Source organism: Carassius auratus, unplaced genomic scaffold, assembly GCF_003368295.1.
Source record: "Carassius auratus strain Wakin unplaced genomic scaffold, ASM336829v1 scaf_tig00014207, whole genome shotgun sequence".
Lineage (NCBI taxonomy): Eukaryota > Metazoa > Chordata > Actinopteri > Cypriniformes > Cyprinidae > Carassius > Carassius auratus.
In genome coordinates this window covers 688,626-709,327 of record NW_020524479.1, presented here as the reverse complement: position 1 = coordinate 709,327, position 20,702 = coordinate 688,626, and the positions used below count along the sequence as shown (strand labels likewise).

Sequence of the window (20,702 nt, the reverse complement as noted above, 5' to 3'; positions counted from 1 at the left end):
ATTATGAAAAATATTGTCATGGTTACTGCATACCTGTAAATGGCTGTGCTTTATCCAGGCTGTCCTTGAAAGTCCTTGGCCAAGTCGTAACCGTAGCGGACTCTTCATGTGGACCAAAATGCGGAACCTGGTGCGTGGAGTGGTGCAGTTTAAGCAGGCGTTGCGTAGAACAGCACTTAAAGGAGGACCTTCTCTGATAACCACAGGTTTGAGTTGCTTCCTTCCTATGCTCATGCATCTGACATTTTCTATACATATTGGTCCTTTGTGGTACTTAGATATGGTTAGATACAGAATGCAGTTTGGTGGTTGACTGCTTTTGATTGGACTCTTTATCCCCGCTTTTGGTCAGACGGGAATGCATTTGCCATTTCCAGCAGTATAGTTTTCCTACAAGCATATTAAAATATGCATTACAAACTGGAATGGGAAATAAAAAAGTGGAATGGTAAGTAACTAGACTGATATTACTTTATAATTTTAGGTCTAATGTTCATAAATGGCATGCCAACACTTTTACTAGCTACTGCAATGCACTTTCCCTGGAACTACTCTTTCATGAGACCAAAGCAGATTTTAATTTGGTCATATATATAGATATGTATATATATATGTATATATGTATATATGTATATATGTATATGTATATGTATATATGTATGTATATATATATAAAACATACATATATATACATATATATACATATACATATATGTATATATGTATGTATATATATATATATATATATATATATATATATATATATATATATATATATATATATAAATATATATATGTATGTTTTATATATATATATATATATATATATATATATATATATATATACATACATACATACATACATATAAAATTGTTTTAATTGTATGATGTAGTTTCATGAAAATTTAAAATGTCATGCAATTGAAAAAATTGCTATGGAAAAACAAATAGTTTGCCTGCATTGAACATTCAGGCTAAAATTCACAAAACTGTACTACAATTAACATTTAATTGAGCAACAGGCCAGTAGGTGTTTGGGCAGACCTGAACACCTGTAGCCTGGCAAATGCTGGCTTGGAGCACATTACAACCTCCAGCAAGCGGTTTATATTTACATTAATTATTTAGCAAATGTAGCTTTCAAATTAAAAATGTAAAACGGGTATTAAAATGTAGGACCAGTTTTATTTAGACATGTGTGGTAGCAAATATTCAGTAACATAAACAAGTACTGATATTTAGTATTTATCTTCAGTTCTTACCATTATGAAATTAATTTGTGAAATGGTGTGTATTTTTCTGTAGAGCTTTCAGCGGGTACAGCAGCAGGTGCTGATGGAGACAGACTGAGTCATGGCAGTATAGACAGCTCAAATGAGCCTATTGTAGAGGAACACATGCTTTTCCCTCACAGCCTTATAGCTGAGGACGCTATTGACAGTCACTATAGTACAGGTACTGTAGATGTGACATTAAATGTAATTTTATTTAAGTTTCTGTTATATATTGTTGACTGAGCATGTTTTGTATTTATGATTTCATAAGCTGGTCAGTCTGATCAGGGTTATGGATCTAAGAACGAGCTGGCCCAGGACCTTACTGATGAATCTATAACTTCTCCACCTCTCTTCACCAACCACACTAGCAGTAGCAAAGCAACCAAGATCCAAAGTGGTACTGTATTGGATTGTTGTACTTAATGTAGCTTTAAAAGGCAGATGAAATGCATAGACGTTAATACAAATTTGCAATAACTAAATAATACAATAATTTTCTCACAAGTTATAGACTTAATACTTTAAAAATGTCTTTGCCACAGTACTACTTCAATGCCATTTCACTCAAATTACAAATTGCATTGTTTTGTGGGTGATATTTTATTCTTGTTGAGGTTCTATGATAATTAAATCACTGAAACAGAATTATACCAATAATATAATCTTTAAACATCTTCAAACACATACATTAATGTTTTATTTTTTTTACAGCCCTGTGTTGTCTATTATACACTGCTATCAGAATAATTTATTTAAGATAGTTTCATCTTTTTGTCTCTTTAAAGGGGATGATGTTGCTAGTTCTGTAGACAGTGTTGTAGCTGTTACAGAGCCCTCCAGCCCTGCTGAGATAGCACCTTCTGTAGCCAGCATTGTTAAACTGTCTACTGAGATCCCTGTCCATATTGACAGCACTGCAGACAGGGGAGAAACTGGTCAGTCAGTCACTGAAAATTTACTCTGATTAACAACAAGACTAAGTACAAATTATTTTCCCTACATTTTGTTTTCACCGAACAGAAACCTTAACTTACTTAGAACTTTAACATTATTTTGTTGTTGTTTTTTTTCCTTTTGGACATGCAAAATCTAATATTTATTTAGAGCTTTATAAAGTAAGTAACATTGTTTTTGTTGTCTTAAATGTCTCCAGCAGGTGTGTGTACAGCTAAGCTCTTCATTCCCCGTAAGAAGAGTGAAGATCTGGCCCTGCCTGTGGAAGATGACTCTGTAATCACAGTTTCACAACTTTCACAGGCTGGACAGCAACAAAGGATGAAAGCCTTTGTGGAGCGCAGCTGCAGTTTCAGCGCAGAGAGCAAAGCTGGCATGCTACAAAAGAAGGGCAGTCTGGAGCTCAGTGCTGATCACATGGGTGCAGATGCAAAAATCCTTGCATCCGCATTCTCCGGCAGTCTTACGCCTCCTCCATTTACAACCATCACTCCCTTTAAAGAGGGTAAGATGGAGTCTACAACGAGTTCTGCCCTCCAGCAGGAACATGAAGATAAGCAGAAGGAACACATATCATTCAGTTCTGCGGAAGAGAAAGTGGGTAAAATTATAGAGCAGAAAGATTCAGTAGACACACCCCAAGGGAGCGAAGTTGTTAGCCGAAGCATAAGCAGTGGTTCTTCCTCCTCTAAAACTGTGGAAAGGGAGGATGTTGAGGTGGGGGCGGATCCTCTTTCACTCTTTGCATCAGAAACTGAGGATGCAACCTCCATTCAGAGCCAGGAGTCCACACGGCCCTTTCCACCTATGGTGTCAAGAAATCTTGCAGATGAGATTGAGATGTACATGAGCCTCCAGAGCCCCTTGAATAGTAAATCTTCCAGCATGGAGTTGCAGCAGGGATCAAACCACACATCAGTTAACTGTCCAGACTCTCCTGAAATAAAGCAGTCTTTGGAAAGAAGATCGAGCCTTCCGATCGGTCCAGTCAAAACTCCTAGTTTAACAGAGACTCCGAAGCGTAGCCCCGCTGTCACACGCTCTAAGACATTTGCAGTCAAATCCCCCAAGACACCAGGCTCTGCAGGTCAAAGGTCATCTTCGCTGACTGCGCTTGTAAAGTCATCACAGAGCAGTTCACTGGGATCCGTCATCAACTCCATATCAGGCATCAAGATGGACTCTCTGCTGTTAGGGCCTAAAGTAGATATGCTCAAGTCAGGCATGAAGCAAGCAGCCAATGTGGCCAGCAAAATGTGGGATGCAGTGGCCTCAGCCTACTCCTACTCGGATGATGAGGTGAGAGACTGTAAGAAATACAGGTATTAGGAAATCCGGATAGGTTTTCTTGAGCATCTTCATGATAGGAGATCATGATGCACACAAACCAAAATCTGAGTAACCCAACCTCTCTAGAGAATAATTAGGAGTAATTAGGTCAACAAACAGCTTTAGTAACAATCTTCCACTTTACTAAAATTCTTGTTATTATGTAAAAAATATGGTCTAAGTGTGTGCATTGTTATGAATGAAAGTTGGGGATATAACGTAGTCCAAATATGCCAATACCTACCTAAAGTTTGATGATAGCATTAGCTTTTAAAGGGTGAATGAATTTCCTTTATTTTTTTCATGAGTTTCATGAGGAACACTTACAATGAAGGATTTTCCATAAAAATGTTAAAAATAAAAGGAAATTTATACCCTGATTTAATCTTCATGTCCCTATAGACCTCAATTTGGTTTAAGAAACTAAAAAATATCCACTAGTTCATCTCATGAAGTATCATCAGTACCAAAACATCCTATGTGTGTTTAGTACCGAAGCTAATCTCTTAAGCTTTCCAGTTTTTCCTCATGGTAAATTTTGGACATATGTTTAGTCTGGATTATATTTTGAATGTCTGTGATTCAGGAGGAAAGCTCACAGCCCCGAGACAGTTTCCCTGCTAGGCTAGAAGAGCAGTTGTTGTCTGCAGAAGGAGCAACAGAGAACACTTTACCCAGAGGCCTGATGCCCAGCCTAGCCTCAAACGGGCTCACACACAGCAACACCAGCCTGGGCAGCAGCAGTGGAAGCAGCGATACCAGCCGAGCACAGCTGTTAACACGTAAGACTCATTCATGCATGTCATGTTGAATATCCACTCCAAAACACATGTATCAGCATGAAGCCAACAAAGATTTGTTTCATCAGTCATTTTGTTTCTAATTTGAAGATAATGTGTTGTTAGTGCAAGGTTAATAGTATGTAAACCATGTTCTTTTGTTTGAATTTTTTTTTTTTTTTGGCATTCTTTACAGCTTTGACTCCAGGCCGCTCAAAGAGAGGTGCAGACTCAGAGAGGTCTGAACATAGTTCCTCTCATCATGCCAGCACCTCCAGCATTTACCAGAATTGTGCTTTAGAGGTTAGAGCATTGCCCTCTGCTGATGCTTAAATACAGTATCACTTTAAGTAGATTTAAGTAGTAAAGTAGAACTTCGTGTTTCTTTTTGGCAGGTTCTAATGTCCAGCTGTTCTCAATGTCGGTCTTGTGAAGCTCTGGTGTATGACGAGGAGATCATGGCTGGCTGGACAGCTGATGACTCCAATCTCAACTGCACCTGTCCTTTCTGTCAAATGACTTTTCTCCCTCTTCTCCATGTTGAGTTCCACGACCTGCGCTCCACACCAGGGTGAGTCACTAAACCACTTTTACTTGCTTTTATTGTGTTGAAAAAAATATTTTAAAAAAGTTTTGTTTTTTTAATATTTATAAATATTATACTATACATATATTATAATGACACATTATCTATGCAACTAGGAAATTAAACTCAACTGGGCTTGTTCAGTGTTTTGCACCACAAAAACAAATGCTGTTTTGATTAATAGAGAGTAATAATTACAATAAACTCCTGCTGTGTATTTTTGGTTTACAGCTTCTACTTAAAGACAAGCACATCAGGAGACAGTATCAACAGCTCCAGCACACATCCGGCCACCTCCGGCTCCTCTGAAGTGAAAGAGGGTTGTTCTAGTGACCCTCCAGACCTCATGAACTTCCCAGAATCTCCTGAAGACAGCAAGGGTCCTGTTGAGATGCCTGTCATTCAAACTGGAACCCCAAAAATGTATGTGAGCACATTCTTGAAATGTAACAAAACAACTTTTATGTGGTTTATGCATAGGGTTGCCACGCTTCCCTTAAAATATGGAATCGTCCCATATTTAAATGGAAAATTATGCGTCCCTTATCAAATCAATACAGGACGCGATTTGTCCCGTATTTTACAAAGGCCAACAAGCTGAATCAACAAATAATTATTTTGCACCGTTTGTAATGCTAATAGCAATAATAATGAAATAAATTTCATAAGAAGTTAAAGAAGCTTATCTTAGCGCCTTTGTTTCTATAGCGATGGAGTCGATTATAACTAGTGCCATTAAAGCACTTTCACATGTGCACCATATGCACTAAACCTGTACGGCTGATGTACAGCTGAATGGGAAAGTTATCAGTGGGTTTGTCCAGTAACTAATGATGAACACGCAGTTTGCAGAGAAGTATTTGCTCACGGACTTAAAGCGATAGTTCTCCCAAAAATGAAAATTAAGTCATAATTTACACTCCCAAAAGTTGTTCTAAACCAGTTATAATGTCTTTGTTCTGTTGAACAAAAGAAAATACTTTAAAGAATGTGGATATTTTGTCTTGCTGAAGGTGGCAACCCTATGTATGCGTAAATACCGAACTCTTGATTTTTGAGATCTGTATGTAAGTGATATAATATTTATTATTATTAAATTACTTAAATATTTTGGTGCTGAAATTTGAGATGTATTTTTTTTTTCAATTAGTAGATCAAATGCGAATGTTTTGGGCAAAACTTATGTTTGTTTCATGAATCTCAGATCACATTATTATTTCTGACTTTGCACCATAGCCTTGTACCAGAGCCAGCACATTCGGACCCCCTGGGTCTAATGGAGAGACGCAACACTTTAACTCGGAGCAACAGCGTGGGAGGCCCGCTGCAGAGTTTGGACTCATCCCACAGACCCAATCATGGCATTTCCACTACCAGCCTGCCCAACAGCCTACAAGAGGTGGCGGTGAGTGAGAAATGTCCCGTTTTTATATTCGTGGAACTTTATGAATTATACTTATTGCTCACAATTGATTAATTCTGTATTTTGCTGTTCCAGGACACCCTCAGTCAAAAGCGGCCGAACCCAAAACCAGTTTCTGTGCCGTATCTTGGTCCACTGGTCCTTCGCAAAGAGTTGGAATCACTGTTAGAGAATGAGGGGGATCAGGTATTCAAGCTTGACTTTACCTCCACCTTTCAATAGATATATGTGATATTCATCAAATACTTCCCTTGTTGCCCTTTCCTGTTTTGAGTCTCAGGCAAATAACCATGTGAATCCTTTAATTGTGTAGGCCTCTAGTTGTGTTAAGTATGTATCATTAAGATGTGCAGAAGGCAACCAACTATTGCCTTGTATGGTGGTTTTGGCTTTATATATGTATGGCCTCTAATTCATCCATATCCATTATCTCTCAGGTAATCTATACTCATAAGTTCCTCAGTCAGCACCCCATCATCTTCTGGAATCTGGTGTGGTATTTTCGCCGTTTAGACCTGCCAAGTGTTCTGCCTGGACTCATTCTCACATCTGAACACTGCAACAATGGAGTGCAGGTACTTGACATTTATTCACACTGTTGATGCTCTTACTAACAAGTTGAGAATTAGACTTTTAAATGTATTTTACTTCTTTTTGAAAATATGCCTCATATTAGTGTGCCTTAAATTGTATTTTAGCACGGTAATTGTTTGCTAAATGCTGGTTGAACTGAACTGACATGATGATGATCCCCTCTCTGTTTTTCTCCTGTAGCTCCCACAGACATCTCTGTCTCAGGACAGTAAGCTGGTGTATGTGCAGCTGCTGTGGGACAATGTCAACTTACACCAGGAGCCCACAGAGCCCCTCTATCAGCTTTGGAGGACTTTCTGTGAGTACAGCAGGAGCACTTTGAAATTATTTTTATGTATTTCTTTATTCAGTATTGCCATGTTTTTAGAAACTACAAATGAGAATGTGCACATCTTTATAAACTTAATGAATAATGTAGAGAAACCTCATGAATGGATTGCCAGTAGACTAATTCATGTCACTGAATGTGAGTGTCATTGTCATGCAGTGCAAAAAAAGGGCACTCTAGCCCCCACTGACCACCAGGAGACTCGGACTCTGCTGAACAGCATTGTACGGAGCATTCAGACGAACGATGTTTACGGCCCCATCAACATGCTCCTTAGGGAGATCAAGAAACGCCCAGAAGTTAAACGCCAGAGGTTGGACATGCAACATTTTGTATATATATATATAACTAGTTTAGGCTTGAAGCAATCTTAAAGCAATCACATTGTTTACTATATGGCACATGCGAATTTGCCTCTGTTGCATCTGCAGCCATAGAGCTTGCTTGCTTTCCTAACCAAAAAGCCTGATTTAGTGTTTGCTATAAGCTGGTTCTGTGTGTCTCTTAAACTTGATTTATGGATGTTCATGGATCAATGCAAAGTTCATGGTCGGACGTTTCGTTTTCTCATTTTCTTTTTGTCGTTATCACTAGGTTAATCACATTTAATAATATTTAATAGGTTTATTTCCTTAATTATAAAATGTCTAGCCTAAATTTAGTCAGGGGCTTGAAAATATCTTGCAAGGGGGGCCAAAATGTTACATTTATACTGAATGCAGGTTTATTTTTTTATTATTATTTTTTTGTCTGCAGAACAAAATGAATAGCCATTTTAACATGCAACATTACCTTCCAAAATAAAAGAAACAAAGATGTATAATCAAGAATAAGATGTTTGTCTAGCAATTAATGTTTAGCTTGAACTAATTGCATACTAGTAAAAATGCTAAAAAAAAAAATGTATGGGAACTGGATAACTTCAAATGTAATTATCAGCTTTCTAGGTTATTAGATTATCTATTAATCAGAGCATTTGCGAGATGTGGACATATTGCCCAGCCCTACATTGTATTTGCATAATTATAAAAACACAGCACATGGGCACAATTTTTCAGAAACTCGTAGTAATAATAATAATAATAAACAGATTTTCTGTTCCTCAACTGACCCCAGACTTTAAGTCAGTGATGTCAACCTCAGTTCCTACAGGGCCTACAGGTGAGATGGAGCTGGTTGGAGATAAACTCTGCAGGACTGTGGCCCTCAAGGAAGAGAGTTTGAGGACACTGCTTCAAATAAACCTTCTTCACATTACATGCAAAAAAAAAAAAAAAAAAAACAAGGAGAGAGAGATAGAGAGAGAAAAGACATCAACTTACAAACCATGTTTTATTATTATCCTTATTTCCTTACTTTTACTTCCTCTTTTCTGTTAAATCATAAAAAGTGCTCAGAGATTTCTTTTCTATAATATACACATTGTCTTTTTGTCTGCAGGGCTTCGTAGTACGGGAAGATTTGTGTTAATATGAACGGAATAACTTTGTCATATTCATTAACATGCTAAAACATTTTTTTTTTAATTATTGGATAATTAAGGTTGTAGCAGTCACACTCATTTTGTAATATTGCTCTTTTCTCTTCATGTCCAGGAGTATCTACAGGGAAATGCTGTTTCTGTCACTTGTTGCCTTAGGAAGGGAGAACATTGATATTGGTAAGTGAATGCTATTTTCCAATTTTACATATAAGGGCTTTCAATTCCTTTTGTTACATTAATTAAATGCCTGTAGGGTGAATATCACCAAACAGGTCTAGAGCATTTCAAAAGTAAAAAAACACCTACGTAACGTGAAGTGTATGTTTAGGACCATTAGGTTTGTCAATCCAATTTAATGTTTTTTATTTTGGGGTGAAACAGGACCCAAAGATTTCCTTGTGAGATTTACTTTTTAACTGTCTCTGCTTTGTTTTTCGTCCGCAGAGGCCTTTAATCGTGAATACCAGCTTGCATACAATGAGCTCAGCACAGAACAGCTGAAAGTCCTATCCCCCATTGACAGACCACACAGCAACAGCGTGCAGTGGTGCCTCAAGTGCTTCGGAGCCCTGTTCATCTGATCTCAGTGACAGTAAAAGTCAGGAAGAGAATTGTACAGTCGTTTAATTAATTTGCACCGTCACCTGAAATGGTACTTTTTATCATCCACCGAAATAAAAACGACCTGGCTTCTTTGTTCTGAAATTCCTGGAAATGTTATGGCACCAACCGTACAGCAGGTAGACACTGTATTTTACTGGTGTTTTTCAGATGTTGAACGCTGCCTCTTGTGTGTGAGCCCATTTCAAACTGCAGTGGAAGTAAATGAAAGACTGAAAAATCTATTCACTGTAAGATGTTTCCCTACACTTGCTTTCACTCTGGCTCTTTTTCACTCTCTTTCAGCAGACCTGTGGAAGGATTTTGTGGGTATGGAGAGTTTGTTCTGGAGAGGTGTCAGTGACAATGGTCTTATTTGATGTGCACTTTTAGAAATGGTTGCTTTATCATTCTCCATTGTTGCCATGTATTTTTATATATATATATTTTTCTATATTGGGATATTTGCTTTTCTCAACATGAGTGATCTTTGGCTAGATATGTGTGGAGTCTTAAACACAGAGCCCTTTAAGGTTAATGTGGGCTTTGAGTGTCACAGTGCAAGGTGAGAGGTTTGTGTGTGTGCGAGAGTGTGTTATGAGCATGTTTATTAGATAGACCACACCTTAAAGTGATATACTGTGAGAGAGGACAATCAGATGAATTTCAGAACATTCCAGAAACCATCTCTAATGTCTTAAACAGGCTAGAATCAATACAAGTGATGGTATAGTGATAAACTGTTATTTCTTAAAAATGGATTACTTTTATCCTAAATGTAGGATTTTGATGTATTGTGGGAAATATTGTGACATACATCCGGAATGGAGGAGATGATTTATGAAGTGAAATAACTCATTAATGCATTCATAGTGTTTATATATATATATATATATATATATATATATATATATATATATATATATATATATATATATATATATATATATATATATATATATATATATATACACACTTATAAAATAATTTGTAATCTCATAATATGTATGCAGAAACAACTCTTTAACACAGAATGGAAATCGTCCATAGAAACTCAAACAGGAAATCTTTTTAAAACTTGCTTTTTAATCTACTAGATGAATTTAGTTATAGCAAACTAGTGTCCATTCATTTTATTAAAATCTTTTTCCGGTCCCATTGTACATGCGAATCCAAAGGATGTAAAAACCTTTCAGTTACTGCCGTTAGCGAATGAATCATTGAAGAAATCAAAATAGTTCTTGTGCCTTGTAATCAAGTGAAGGTAGAACTTGTGGATTTGTAAAATATGCGATTAATTTACTACTAATAAATTAACATATAGAGTGAAATTGGTCTGATTTTATTTATCATTTCCATTTATATTCTTACTTTTTATTTAATTGAATTTGTGTATTTTTGACAGCATAAAAGAAACATTCCTTCATTTCTAGAACAAATCAAAATGAAGTATATTTGAAACTGTTGTATCATTATCAAGAAAATTTTATTGTATGTGATGCGTAACTCTTTTCAGCTTCATCAATGTTCTCTAAAATGACAAAACCTACAGATTACTAAACAACAGAGCACACAAATCAATAATAGTTTAACCCATAATGTACTTTAAATATATATCTATACACAGCAGAAGTGTTTTATTTTTTATTTTTATTTTTTATTATTCATGAAAAAAAGACAAATACATTTTGGTATATCATGATAATATAGTTGTTTTTAGTAGGTGAATATACAAGTCTTGGATGGTTGCATTGCATGGTCACATTAAAGAGGAAATGCTCTGATGCACCAAACTGTTTGAGATTTATAATCACCTGGAACTGTATAATTTTATTTAATCTGTTCATCTGAAGACAGAATATTTTTCATTTGCTTCATGCTGAGAGGATCTGACCCATAAACAGCATAACCTTATTCAGCATTAAGTTTTATTTTCTGTACAGGCTAAAACATGGCCTTGGTGTGAATGTAAATTATTTGATACAGTGACACCAGTGTGATTAGATCATTCAGTGCTGCAAAATAAAATTCAATTCAAATCTGCGATCGCTGGCTGGTGCCGATCAAACACGTTTCTGTTGAGCTCATGAATACAATGGGCAACCAGAGGTATTCAGATGTGTCATCACTGAAACACAGTATTTTCTTCACTTGCTCGCTGACTGAATTATTTTCCATCAGAAACAACAAAGTGCAGCTGTGATGAATGCAAGTAAGATTTTCATTTCACAGTGTAAACCGCTTCAGTGATTATAATGGAAGCTTTTGAGAGTGCCCGAACTCTGGCTAGACTGAATGAAAATGTTCTTTGATAATGTAAATGTTCTTTGCTATCTGTAAAATTAAAGTGTTATAATTAACTCAGTATAAATCCGTTGTATTAAAACTATTATATGGTGTGGCTTAGGCCTGGGGTGGCCCTATTGGATTACCCTACCCAGTGGCCAGCAAAACGTGGAGACGGGTATTAAACATAAATCTTTTATTTAAAGGGTCATGAAACCCCCCTCTTTCAGCTCAAGTCTAGCTCACAATCTTTTTGAAAAATGCAACTGAAATGGGCGTGGTGGCTGTGAGAAGGGGGGAGGGGAGTGGGTGTGGTATGGCAGGGGAGAGGAGAGGGGAGGGGGGAAACTCTCATCGCCAGTAGCCCATGCATATCGACTGTCACTAAAAATAAGTGGTAAAACGTGAGGAAATACTAATTAAAAAAAATAAAATATAAAAAACTGGAAAAGTTAAAATCTAATTAAATACACTGACACTTTATTTTTGTCTTTTCAAGAGTTACTGAATGCCCTGCTACATATATCCTACAGTAATCGTAATTCTATTTAAAACATATTAATGTACATGAGTAATTACAGTCATTATAAAATATAAAGTTGTTTATATACACACTATGAATGCATATATTTGAAAAAAAAAGAAAAAAAAATAATCGCTTAAAAAAAACATTGCGTACATAGCATAGATCTACGCGCCCGCTGAACCCCAAATAAAGATGGACAGTGACTGTTGCTTCACCTGAGTGCCTATTACATTAGATATTTCTAAATGAAATAAATACATTGTGCCTAATACACTTAAATTAAAAAAACTATGATGTGCCTAATACACTTAAATTAAAAAAACTATGAAACTATTAATGATTTTTGATGTTTAATACTGTAAAGTGTGCAATATACTCTTGCTCCTTCGTTCAGGTTTCCAGCGATGTTGCGTTGACATATGCTTCATGTCGGGATGGGTTTGACATGCTGCATCTTTTTTGGCGGGCTGTTCGGTCTGACACGCCATCTCACAACACAGTTTAGGCTGACATATGCAACCCATTTGAACTTTTGCACCACGAAAACAAACACTTGCGTCCCATGATCGCCACACTCATCTACTGCGCGATATCACAGCTTGCTTGACAATTCTGTCGTTGGGAAGATCCACGTGGTGTCATGAATAATTAAGAGAGTGTCTTCTCATTGGATAAAAAACTCAGTATCATTAATAATTATGAGACACCGATGACTCATCAAAGTACTATCGTGCTCTGCCACGTCACAGCCTGTGACGTGGACAGGATGAAGATTTTAAACCCGGAAGACGAAAATAGCGTATAAAAACTAAAATTTAACCATTTCCCCCCTACTATTAAATCTAACAGATGCTAACATTGTCTTCAGTGGTGTTCAACACACATACCTCTGTTAAAATCTCAGAAATTTTGGTTTAGGGTTTCATGACTCTTTAAGTAGCATAAAATCAATGAAATAAAAACAGAATCTCTCAGAAAGGCTTGCACAATCCTTAGTCATTAAAAAATGTCATGGAACTGTGGCTTAAATCACAAGGGGAGACTCTCCAAATGGGGCTCTTAATCTACATAACAGACTCACATACCAAAATAAAGACCCCAGTGCACGCTAAAGACCACAGCGCATAATGAAGAAACACCACCACCTTCTAAAGGGGAAGTAATCAACCCTGGTCAATAAAGGCCAGCAGCTCCTAAAGAATACAACTTAAGCACGCACAGACACACACAGATTAATACAAATTGTCCTAGATCACAACCTACACAATTCTTAAACGATACACATTAACTCAAAATATCAAATCACAGCAAAATAAAATAAAGATAACTAAATCAACAATACAAGATTCCACAATATTAACAAAATCTAAAAGATGCTAAAAAAAAAAAAAAAAAAAAAAAAAAAATCAGGCAGAGAAACAACAAAAGTAATCCAACCAATTACAAAAAAGAACAGTGTTGTTGGGGGGTAATGCATTCCATTAATGCAAATTAAATAATCAGATATATAAAAATATAATATATTTACTTTTTCAAAAAAGTAATGTCAGTAATTTTGTTTTCCCATTTATTGACTGACAAGTGTCCTGTCCTCGTAATAGGAGAATTTGGAAGTACAGAGGCATTGTGTGTACTGTGTGAACATAATGTAGTTCTAGACTAAATGTGCATTAAAAAAAAAATGTTTATCAAAATGAATTAAATCAGAGAAATGCAAATTCAAAATATGATGCAAACCTATAATAATATGTTAAAAGAAATGTATCTAATCACATTTTATTAACCAGTTTCTTTGCTGCTGACCTTTGATGATCCAGTTCAACCAAACTAATAAGCAAAAATGACTTTAGATAAACTAACAATTGTGCCTGTTTTCTTTTTCTTCCTCTGAAGAGTGTTGAACCTTCTTCTCAAGTGTTCTACTGTACAGACATGAATTTACCTTTCTTTCATCCTGAGGTTTATTCATCTCTTATTATTCATCTGGCTTTTACATTTGCTATAAATCCAACTTCTTATATTAAAAAAAATCAAGCCCTGTTCATATTTAAAAACTAAGCAAAAGTAATGTAACACATTACTTCCCATAACACTCCCAACACTGAAAGTGAATATAAGCTAAAACTCAATACAAACTCACATACAATACAAAAAGAACAAACTGAATCAGTACAAAAAGGTTGACAAAACTACAACCAAAATAAAAATGAATACACAGAAAACAAACTATTTTGAAAGATCACAAAATAAAGACTCTAAACTTTCAGAAACAAAACCTGTAAACAACTAGGATATAGGGATATTATCCACCCAAACAATCACTGGAGAAGGAAAGATTCACATTCATTAGCTCAACAGATCGGCCGTGGCAAAACCCCAAACAATGAAGTGGCTGTACAGTCAGCCAAAAGTTGCTAGACAGCACAACAGCTTAAAACAGCAAATTTAGCAAAACACAAAATTTGCTGCTTAAGCTGTTGTAGTGTTCATTCACATTATTTCTACATTATTGTGGAGAGTGATCAGATGCATTATAATTGATAAAAGCTTCATTGGCCAAAAACTTTACTTTACACAAAAGTTTCTCAAAGGAGAGGTTGGACTGCAGTGAAGAAGTCTTCAGGACGTCCCAGAGTGTCAAGCACCAGGACTCTCTCCTCCTGAGGAGTCAGTTACAGAATCGTGTCACCAGTAGTGCAGAGCTTGCTCAATAATGGCAGCAGGTTGGTGTGAGAGCATCTGCATGCACAGTGATGCCAAGAATTTTGGACAATGGCCTTGTGTCAAGAAGGGCAGCTAAGAAGCAACTTTTCTCCAAGAAAAACATCAAGGACGGACTGAAATTCTCCAGGAAGCACAAGGATCGGACAGCAAAAGACTGGTGCAAAGGTATTTTCTCTGATGAAGCTCCCTTCCGAATGTTTGGGACATCTGAAAAATTTATTGTTCGGACAAGAAAATCTGATCGCTACCATATATATATATATATATATATATATATATATATATATATATATATATATATATATATATATATATATATTAGGGCCGGGACTTTAACGCGTTAATTGAGATTAATTAATTACACAAAAAATAACGCGTTAACTAAGATTAATTAATTACAGAAAAAAAAAATCCCGAATTTTTAATAACTTAATAACTTTAATAACTTAACACTGCGGAACGTTTCTCACTGGATGAGTTTCGGCAGACCGATTATACTGGAGCACCAACTAGCGTTCGCATATCACTGCAGCACATCGAGCCTCAAGGATCACCTCAACGCAAAACATATAGCAGCTAGTGTGGACTTTACATTTTATGTTGAACTATGTATTATTTTGTTGGTGCAACAGTTTATGTTGAACTCGTTATTGTTTTGGCCAAGGTTATTGAGAGTTGGACTTAGTATGTTATGGCCTCTGAACAGTGATGGGAATAACGGCGTTATAAATAACGGCGTTACTAACGGCATTACTTTTTCCAGTAACGAGTAATCTAATTGATTACTCTTCTCATCTTAAAAACGCCGTTACCGTTACTGCCAAAAAATGCGGCGCGTTACTATAACTGATGATGAAGCTGTTTTTTTTTTCATCAGACCAACTAGATCTCTGAGCGAGAGGCAAATACTTTTTTTTACTGTTCTTCCTTGGTTAGTGGGCAGAGCACAAGACAAGCGCATAAATGCTGACGATTGGCTGAGGTAGAGTAAAATTTCATTGTAAGCCAATCAGAGGTAGAGTTGGGCGGGTTTTCGAAAGCACGCATAGTAGTGATGGGAATTCGGCTCTTTTGACTCAGCTCACTGAAAAGAGCCGGCTCTTTGGCTCACAAACGGCTCTTTAAATGACTTTGACTATAATATTTCAATTTTTATTACATAATTATTTAATTTCTATAGGCTTGAAAAAATAGAGTTGGCTCTTCAGATATGCGAGCCAGCTCCCGAAGTTCAACTAAAAAAGCCGGCTCTTAGAGTCGGCTCATTCGCGAATCGTGAACGACTCATCAAAAGCTCATTCGCGAACGAGTCGATCCATCATCACTAACGCTCATTCGCGAACGACCCATCATCGGACAGGACAGGACACACAACGAACAACACAAGCCAGTCAGTCAACGAGAGACAGGTATGGCGACGAGCCCAAATAATCCAAAAGTAGCCTTCTCTAAATAGAAGTATATACATTACTTTTTCCTTCAAGAAATTAAAGAAACAATAAAAGGAAATATCAAAAGTTCCCAAAAATCTATCGTGTTATTTGCATTGATCCACTATATAAACATAATATCTACATACATGCCATTTGATTGGAGGCTAGTCTCATTTTGTCCCACAGCAACTTTTTTTTTTTAGATGTGTGTACAATGTTTCATGTTTCTGTTAATAATGTATTGTATTAAGTGTCCATTTCATTATAATATTCAGATTTATCATAAATAATTGAACATGCACATGTATTTTAAGTTCCTTTAAAGAGGGGTAGAGGTGGGGTCACGTTTGAGCATTTAAAATTTAATTTTACTTGAAAGTAACGCAATAGTTACTTTCTTAAGTAACTAGTTACTTTAAAAATTTGTAACTGAGTTACTAATTTAGTTACTTTTTGGAAGAAGTAACTAGTAACTGTAACTAATTACTTTTTAAAAGTAACTTGCCCAACACTGCCTCTGAAGCAACAGAGAGATGTTTTCTAATAGTCAGTGTTTCTAATGTTCTGAATGTAATTGACAGTATTGTGTTTTACTTAAAAAACACTTTACAGAAGGTTCCAGCACCTAAAAGCTTCCTGAATTTCTGAAATGTACTATTTCTAAATTGTTTCTAAATATGCTATTGTTACACTTCATGGCAAAAATTGCACTGGTCTGCTAGACTTGGTTGAAGAAAAATAAACAATATTTTGTTGCTTAAGCTTATGTATTCAGTCATTATTCAATGGTATACTATAAATCCATGTGAAAAAAAATTACTTCTCACTGTTCCCAGGTCAAATATTTATCTGCGATTAAAATGCGATTAATTTCGATTAATTAATTACAAAGCCTCTAATTAATTAGATAAAAAAATTTAATTGAGTCCCGGCCCTCATATATATATATATATATATATATATATATAGCATATATAAGACCTCTAACACTAGTTTGCACTATTCCTTTTCTATTTTTCTCTGTAAAATAATCTGCTAAATGACGTAATGTAATGTAATTTACCATGAGTCCTATGTAGTGCCAGTAGTGAAGGATCCTGAGACCATCCATGTGTGGTGTTGCTTTTCAACCAAGGTAGTGGACTCACTCATAATTCTGCCCCAAAACACTGCTATGAATAAATAATGGTATCAAAACTTCCTTCAAGAACGACTTCTTCCAATGATTCATGAGCAATTTGGTGATGATCCATGCATTTTCTAGCATGATGGAGCACAATGTCACAAAGCAAGAGTGATAAAGAAATGGTTTGAAGATCACTTCATGAAATTCTGGATCCATGGCCAGGCAACTCCCCATACACTCTAAAAACGGCTGGGTTATTTTTTAACCCAAAATGCTGGGTCGAGTCTGTTGGGTCATTTTGTTGGGTTATTTAATTTCTTTTTAAACACTTTTGGGTAGTTTCAATTTACCAGGTGTTGGGTTAAACCTGCTGGGTTGCGTCGCTGGGTTGTTTCAGGCCAGCGCTGGGTTATTTAACGCGCCTTGAAGATGTTTAAATCGCTCCCCAACTGTCACTTTGGAAGAACAACGGGCAAAGTCACGGCTTTCAACTGTTTTAAGGTAAGTTTATTTAATGTTTTCAATAATGATTATTTTAAATTGGCAGAATTATAACTTTTTTTTGCAGCAACAATACTGTTAAACGTCTACAGGCCAACATTATTTACGTTAAATGATGAACTGTTTACCTCAAACGGCCAACCTACGTTACGCGACTCGCATAATCGTGTTAAGGTATCTGAGACGACAGATTAATAAAGTTTTATTAAGTTTCAGACAGTGACTGATGGCTGAAATATGCGAATACCTGTGAAAATAGAGGAAAAAGTAGTTTCTGACACTGAAAAGCGAATTTGATATTTAAGTGAGTCAAATGAGTTCAAAAAGTGAATACGACTTTCTGCTCTATGTAAACGCCTGCAGTTGTCCATATCGACATTTAAAGCATACAAATTACGTACAATATAGTCGGACCGCAGGTCTAAAAGAACCGACGACCCAGTTCAAGTAAACCGGTTCAGTAATTCTCGAACAAAGTGATTCCCGGAAAAGAATCGACGTCTCAGGGCATTTCAAAGTGCGCGCACGCACAGCGAGTGACGCTGGCCGCGTTAGTGAAGTGATTTGATGCTTTTGTGGTTTATAAAGTCTTTTTACATACAAATTATAATTCAAAATGTGTTTTTTTCCTGTCAGAAAAGCGCATGGATACATTTGTGAGAGAAAAACTCGTCGAGTGCAGTCTTATTGAGGCGTCTAACGGTAAGATCGTGTTTATTATACATTTTACATAATTGTTTGTCTGTGATAATCAACTAACGTTAACCCTCACGTAACTTAAACGCACATATATTTTTATTTCGTGCTATAGTTAAAGCTGCACCAGAATGTACCTAATTTATGAGCGTAAACATCATATATTGATTTTCCAGATCGTGTTTTTGACTTGTCCTTATCACTTTGGTACATCTATAAGTTTTTATATATGGACTGTTTTACCTACGTGACTTGTCATAGAAATGTCTGTGTGCGCATGCAGTGTGATCTCCCTTATCTGTGCCAGTGACTGTGTGTGTTTGATATAGCCAGCATATTAACATAAAACTGTGATTTATAATGACTGGAACATCCCATTGATTTGACAGTTTGAAAGCACACCTTTCAGCCAATCACTAGAGCAAATTCTGCTTCTGTAGACCAACTCATAGGTGAATTTAACTCATAATCATGATGGGTCAATTTCATGATTAACTTCACACAGTTAATTGAACTGAATCACTGTTATTAAAACAATTTGTATTTTTTCTTTTTTTTTAACTTTATTTTAAAGGTTGGAACAAACATGGAATTCCATAACCGAGCAGAGTACACAAAACCCCATCCAATTGTCGTGGCGATTTAAAAATGACAGCAGATCTCTCAGGCATTGATCATAATCAATGGACAGGTAAGGATATTCTGCACTATTTTCAAAAGGAATTGCAAATTGTATATTTAATTGTATTTTTCCACATGTGGACATATACATTGTGAAATAGTCCAAACTCAATTGAAAAGCATTTGTATTTCAGATGCCTTACACAGAAAGCTGTCAATTTGTGTCAAGGGTGGGACTATACTATGGGGCGTGTTTGTATTAGGAGATATTTTGTAGTTTTTACCCCAAATCTCTCACTGTTTGCACTCTGATGCACGTCAGCAAACAACATTGTTCTACTCGTATTTACCTAGCTGCATCTTACCCTATATTTTATACCTCAGGTGAAAAGCATTTGGTTAATGGTGAATATTGACCAATAGTACCATGTGGCTCTAACGGTTAGCAGGAGATAGTAGCTGCATTTGGGGTAAAAATGACAGAATTATTTATTGTGTGAGGTGCCAAGAATATAGGGAGATCCGGGTTGCACTGTCTGTTCTTTATCACACATCTCTCGGAGTGGCAGCTGCCTTTAGTAGTGCCTTAACCTCCATTGTTCAAAGCATTTTGCACAGTTGTCTTTGAGTGACGTCACCTCCCAATACAAACACTCTCCATAGTATGGTCCCACCTCTGACAAAAATTGACAGTTTTCAATGTGAGGCATTGGAAATTCAGATGCTAAAGATTCCATTTGAGTTTTGGCAGGTAACGTGCAACACAGTGAAAAAACAGACATGGTAATTCATAAAACCTCATGTACTTGTTCTTATGTTGCATCTATGCTAACATTAGTCTGTTTCTCTCTTATTCCAAGGTTACCGTAGCCACCTGTATCCAGTACATATCCAGACCAGATGGAGATCATCATCTAGAAAGGACCTCTACATCCCTGAAAGACAGCGGAGACCAGGACAACTAGAGCCCCAGATACAGATCCCCTGTAAAGACCTTGTCTCAGAGGACCATCAGGAAAAGACCACAGGAAACAGATGATTCTTCTGCACAATCTGACTCTGCTGCAGCCTGGAATTGAACTACTGGTTTCGTCTGGTCAGAGGAGAACTGGCCCCCCAACTGAGCCTGGTTTCTCCAAAGGATTTTTCTCCATTCTGTCACCGATGGAGTTTTGGTTCCTTGTTTTTCTTTAGTTGGGGACAATTAATATCAAGCGATATCATCCACTTGATTGCACAGAGGGACGATACATCACTGAATCAAAGACGAATTGACTTTAACTGAAAACTGAGTGTTTACTTTTGTCCCTTTGCATTATTACACACTATTTTCCTATTTAATACTGTAAAGCTGCTATGATGCATTATTTGATCAATATGACAGGCTTATTACTCATAATACATGGAAAATACAGTTACAAACTGACTTTGTTTTT

At 36.4% G+C, this 20,702-nt stretch overlaps 1 protein-coding gene across 2 annotated transcripts in view; it reads left to right on the top strand.

The window, feature by feature from the left end:
- dennd4c (DENN/MADD domain containing 4C) overlaps positions 1-9,598 on the top strand; it is a 78,140-nt gene extending 68,542 nt beyond the window's left edge. The window contains exons 19-34 of one of the 2 annotated variants that reach the window (XM_026247047.1): positions 59-206; positions 1,306-1,455; positions 1,546-1,674; positions 2,063-2,212; positions 2,434-3,530; positions 4,147-4,342; positions 4,536-4,642; positions 4,735-4,910; positions 5,157-5,348; positions 6,162-6,330; positions 6,424-6,534; positions 6,786-6,923; positions 7,123-7,240; positions 7,430-7,583; positions 8,866-8,930; positions 9,198-9,598. In XM_026247047.1, coding sequence (XP_026102832.1) covers positions 59-206; positions 1,306-1,455; positions 1,546-1,674; positions 2,063-2,212; positions 2,434-3,530; positions 4,147-4,342; positions 4,536-4,642; positions 4,735-4,910; positions 5,157-5,348; positions 6,162-6,330; positions 6,424-6,534; positions 6,786-6,923; positions 7,123-7,240; positions 7,430-7,583; positions 8,866-8,930; positions 9,198-9,334 — 3,237 coding nt within the window. In that variant the 3' untranslated portion in view covers positions 9,335-9,598. Of the gene's footprint in view, positions 1-58; positions 207-1,305; positions 1,456-1,545; positions 1,675-2,062; positions 2,213-2,430; positions 3,531-4,146; positions 4,343-4,535; positions 4,643-4,734; positions 4,911-5,156; positions 5,349-6,161; positions 6,331-6,423; positions 6,535-6,785; positions 6,924-7,122; positions 7,241-7,429; positions 7,584-8,865; positions 8,931-9,197 lie in introns of both variants that reach the window. The other variant, XM_026247046.1, reaches the window with a different exon arrangement.
- Positions 9,599-20,702: the final 11,104 nt, after the last annotated feature.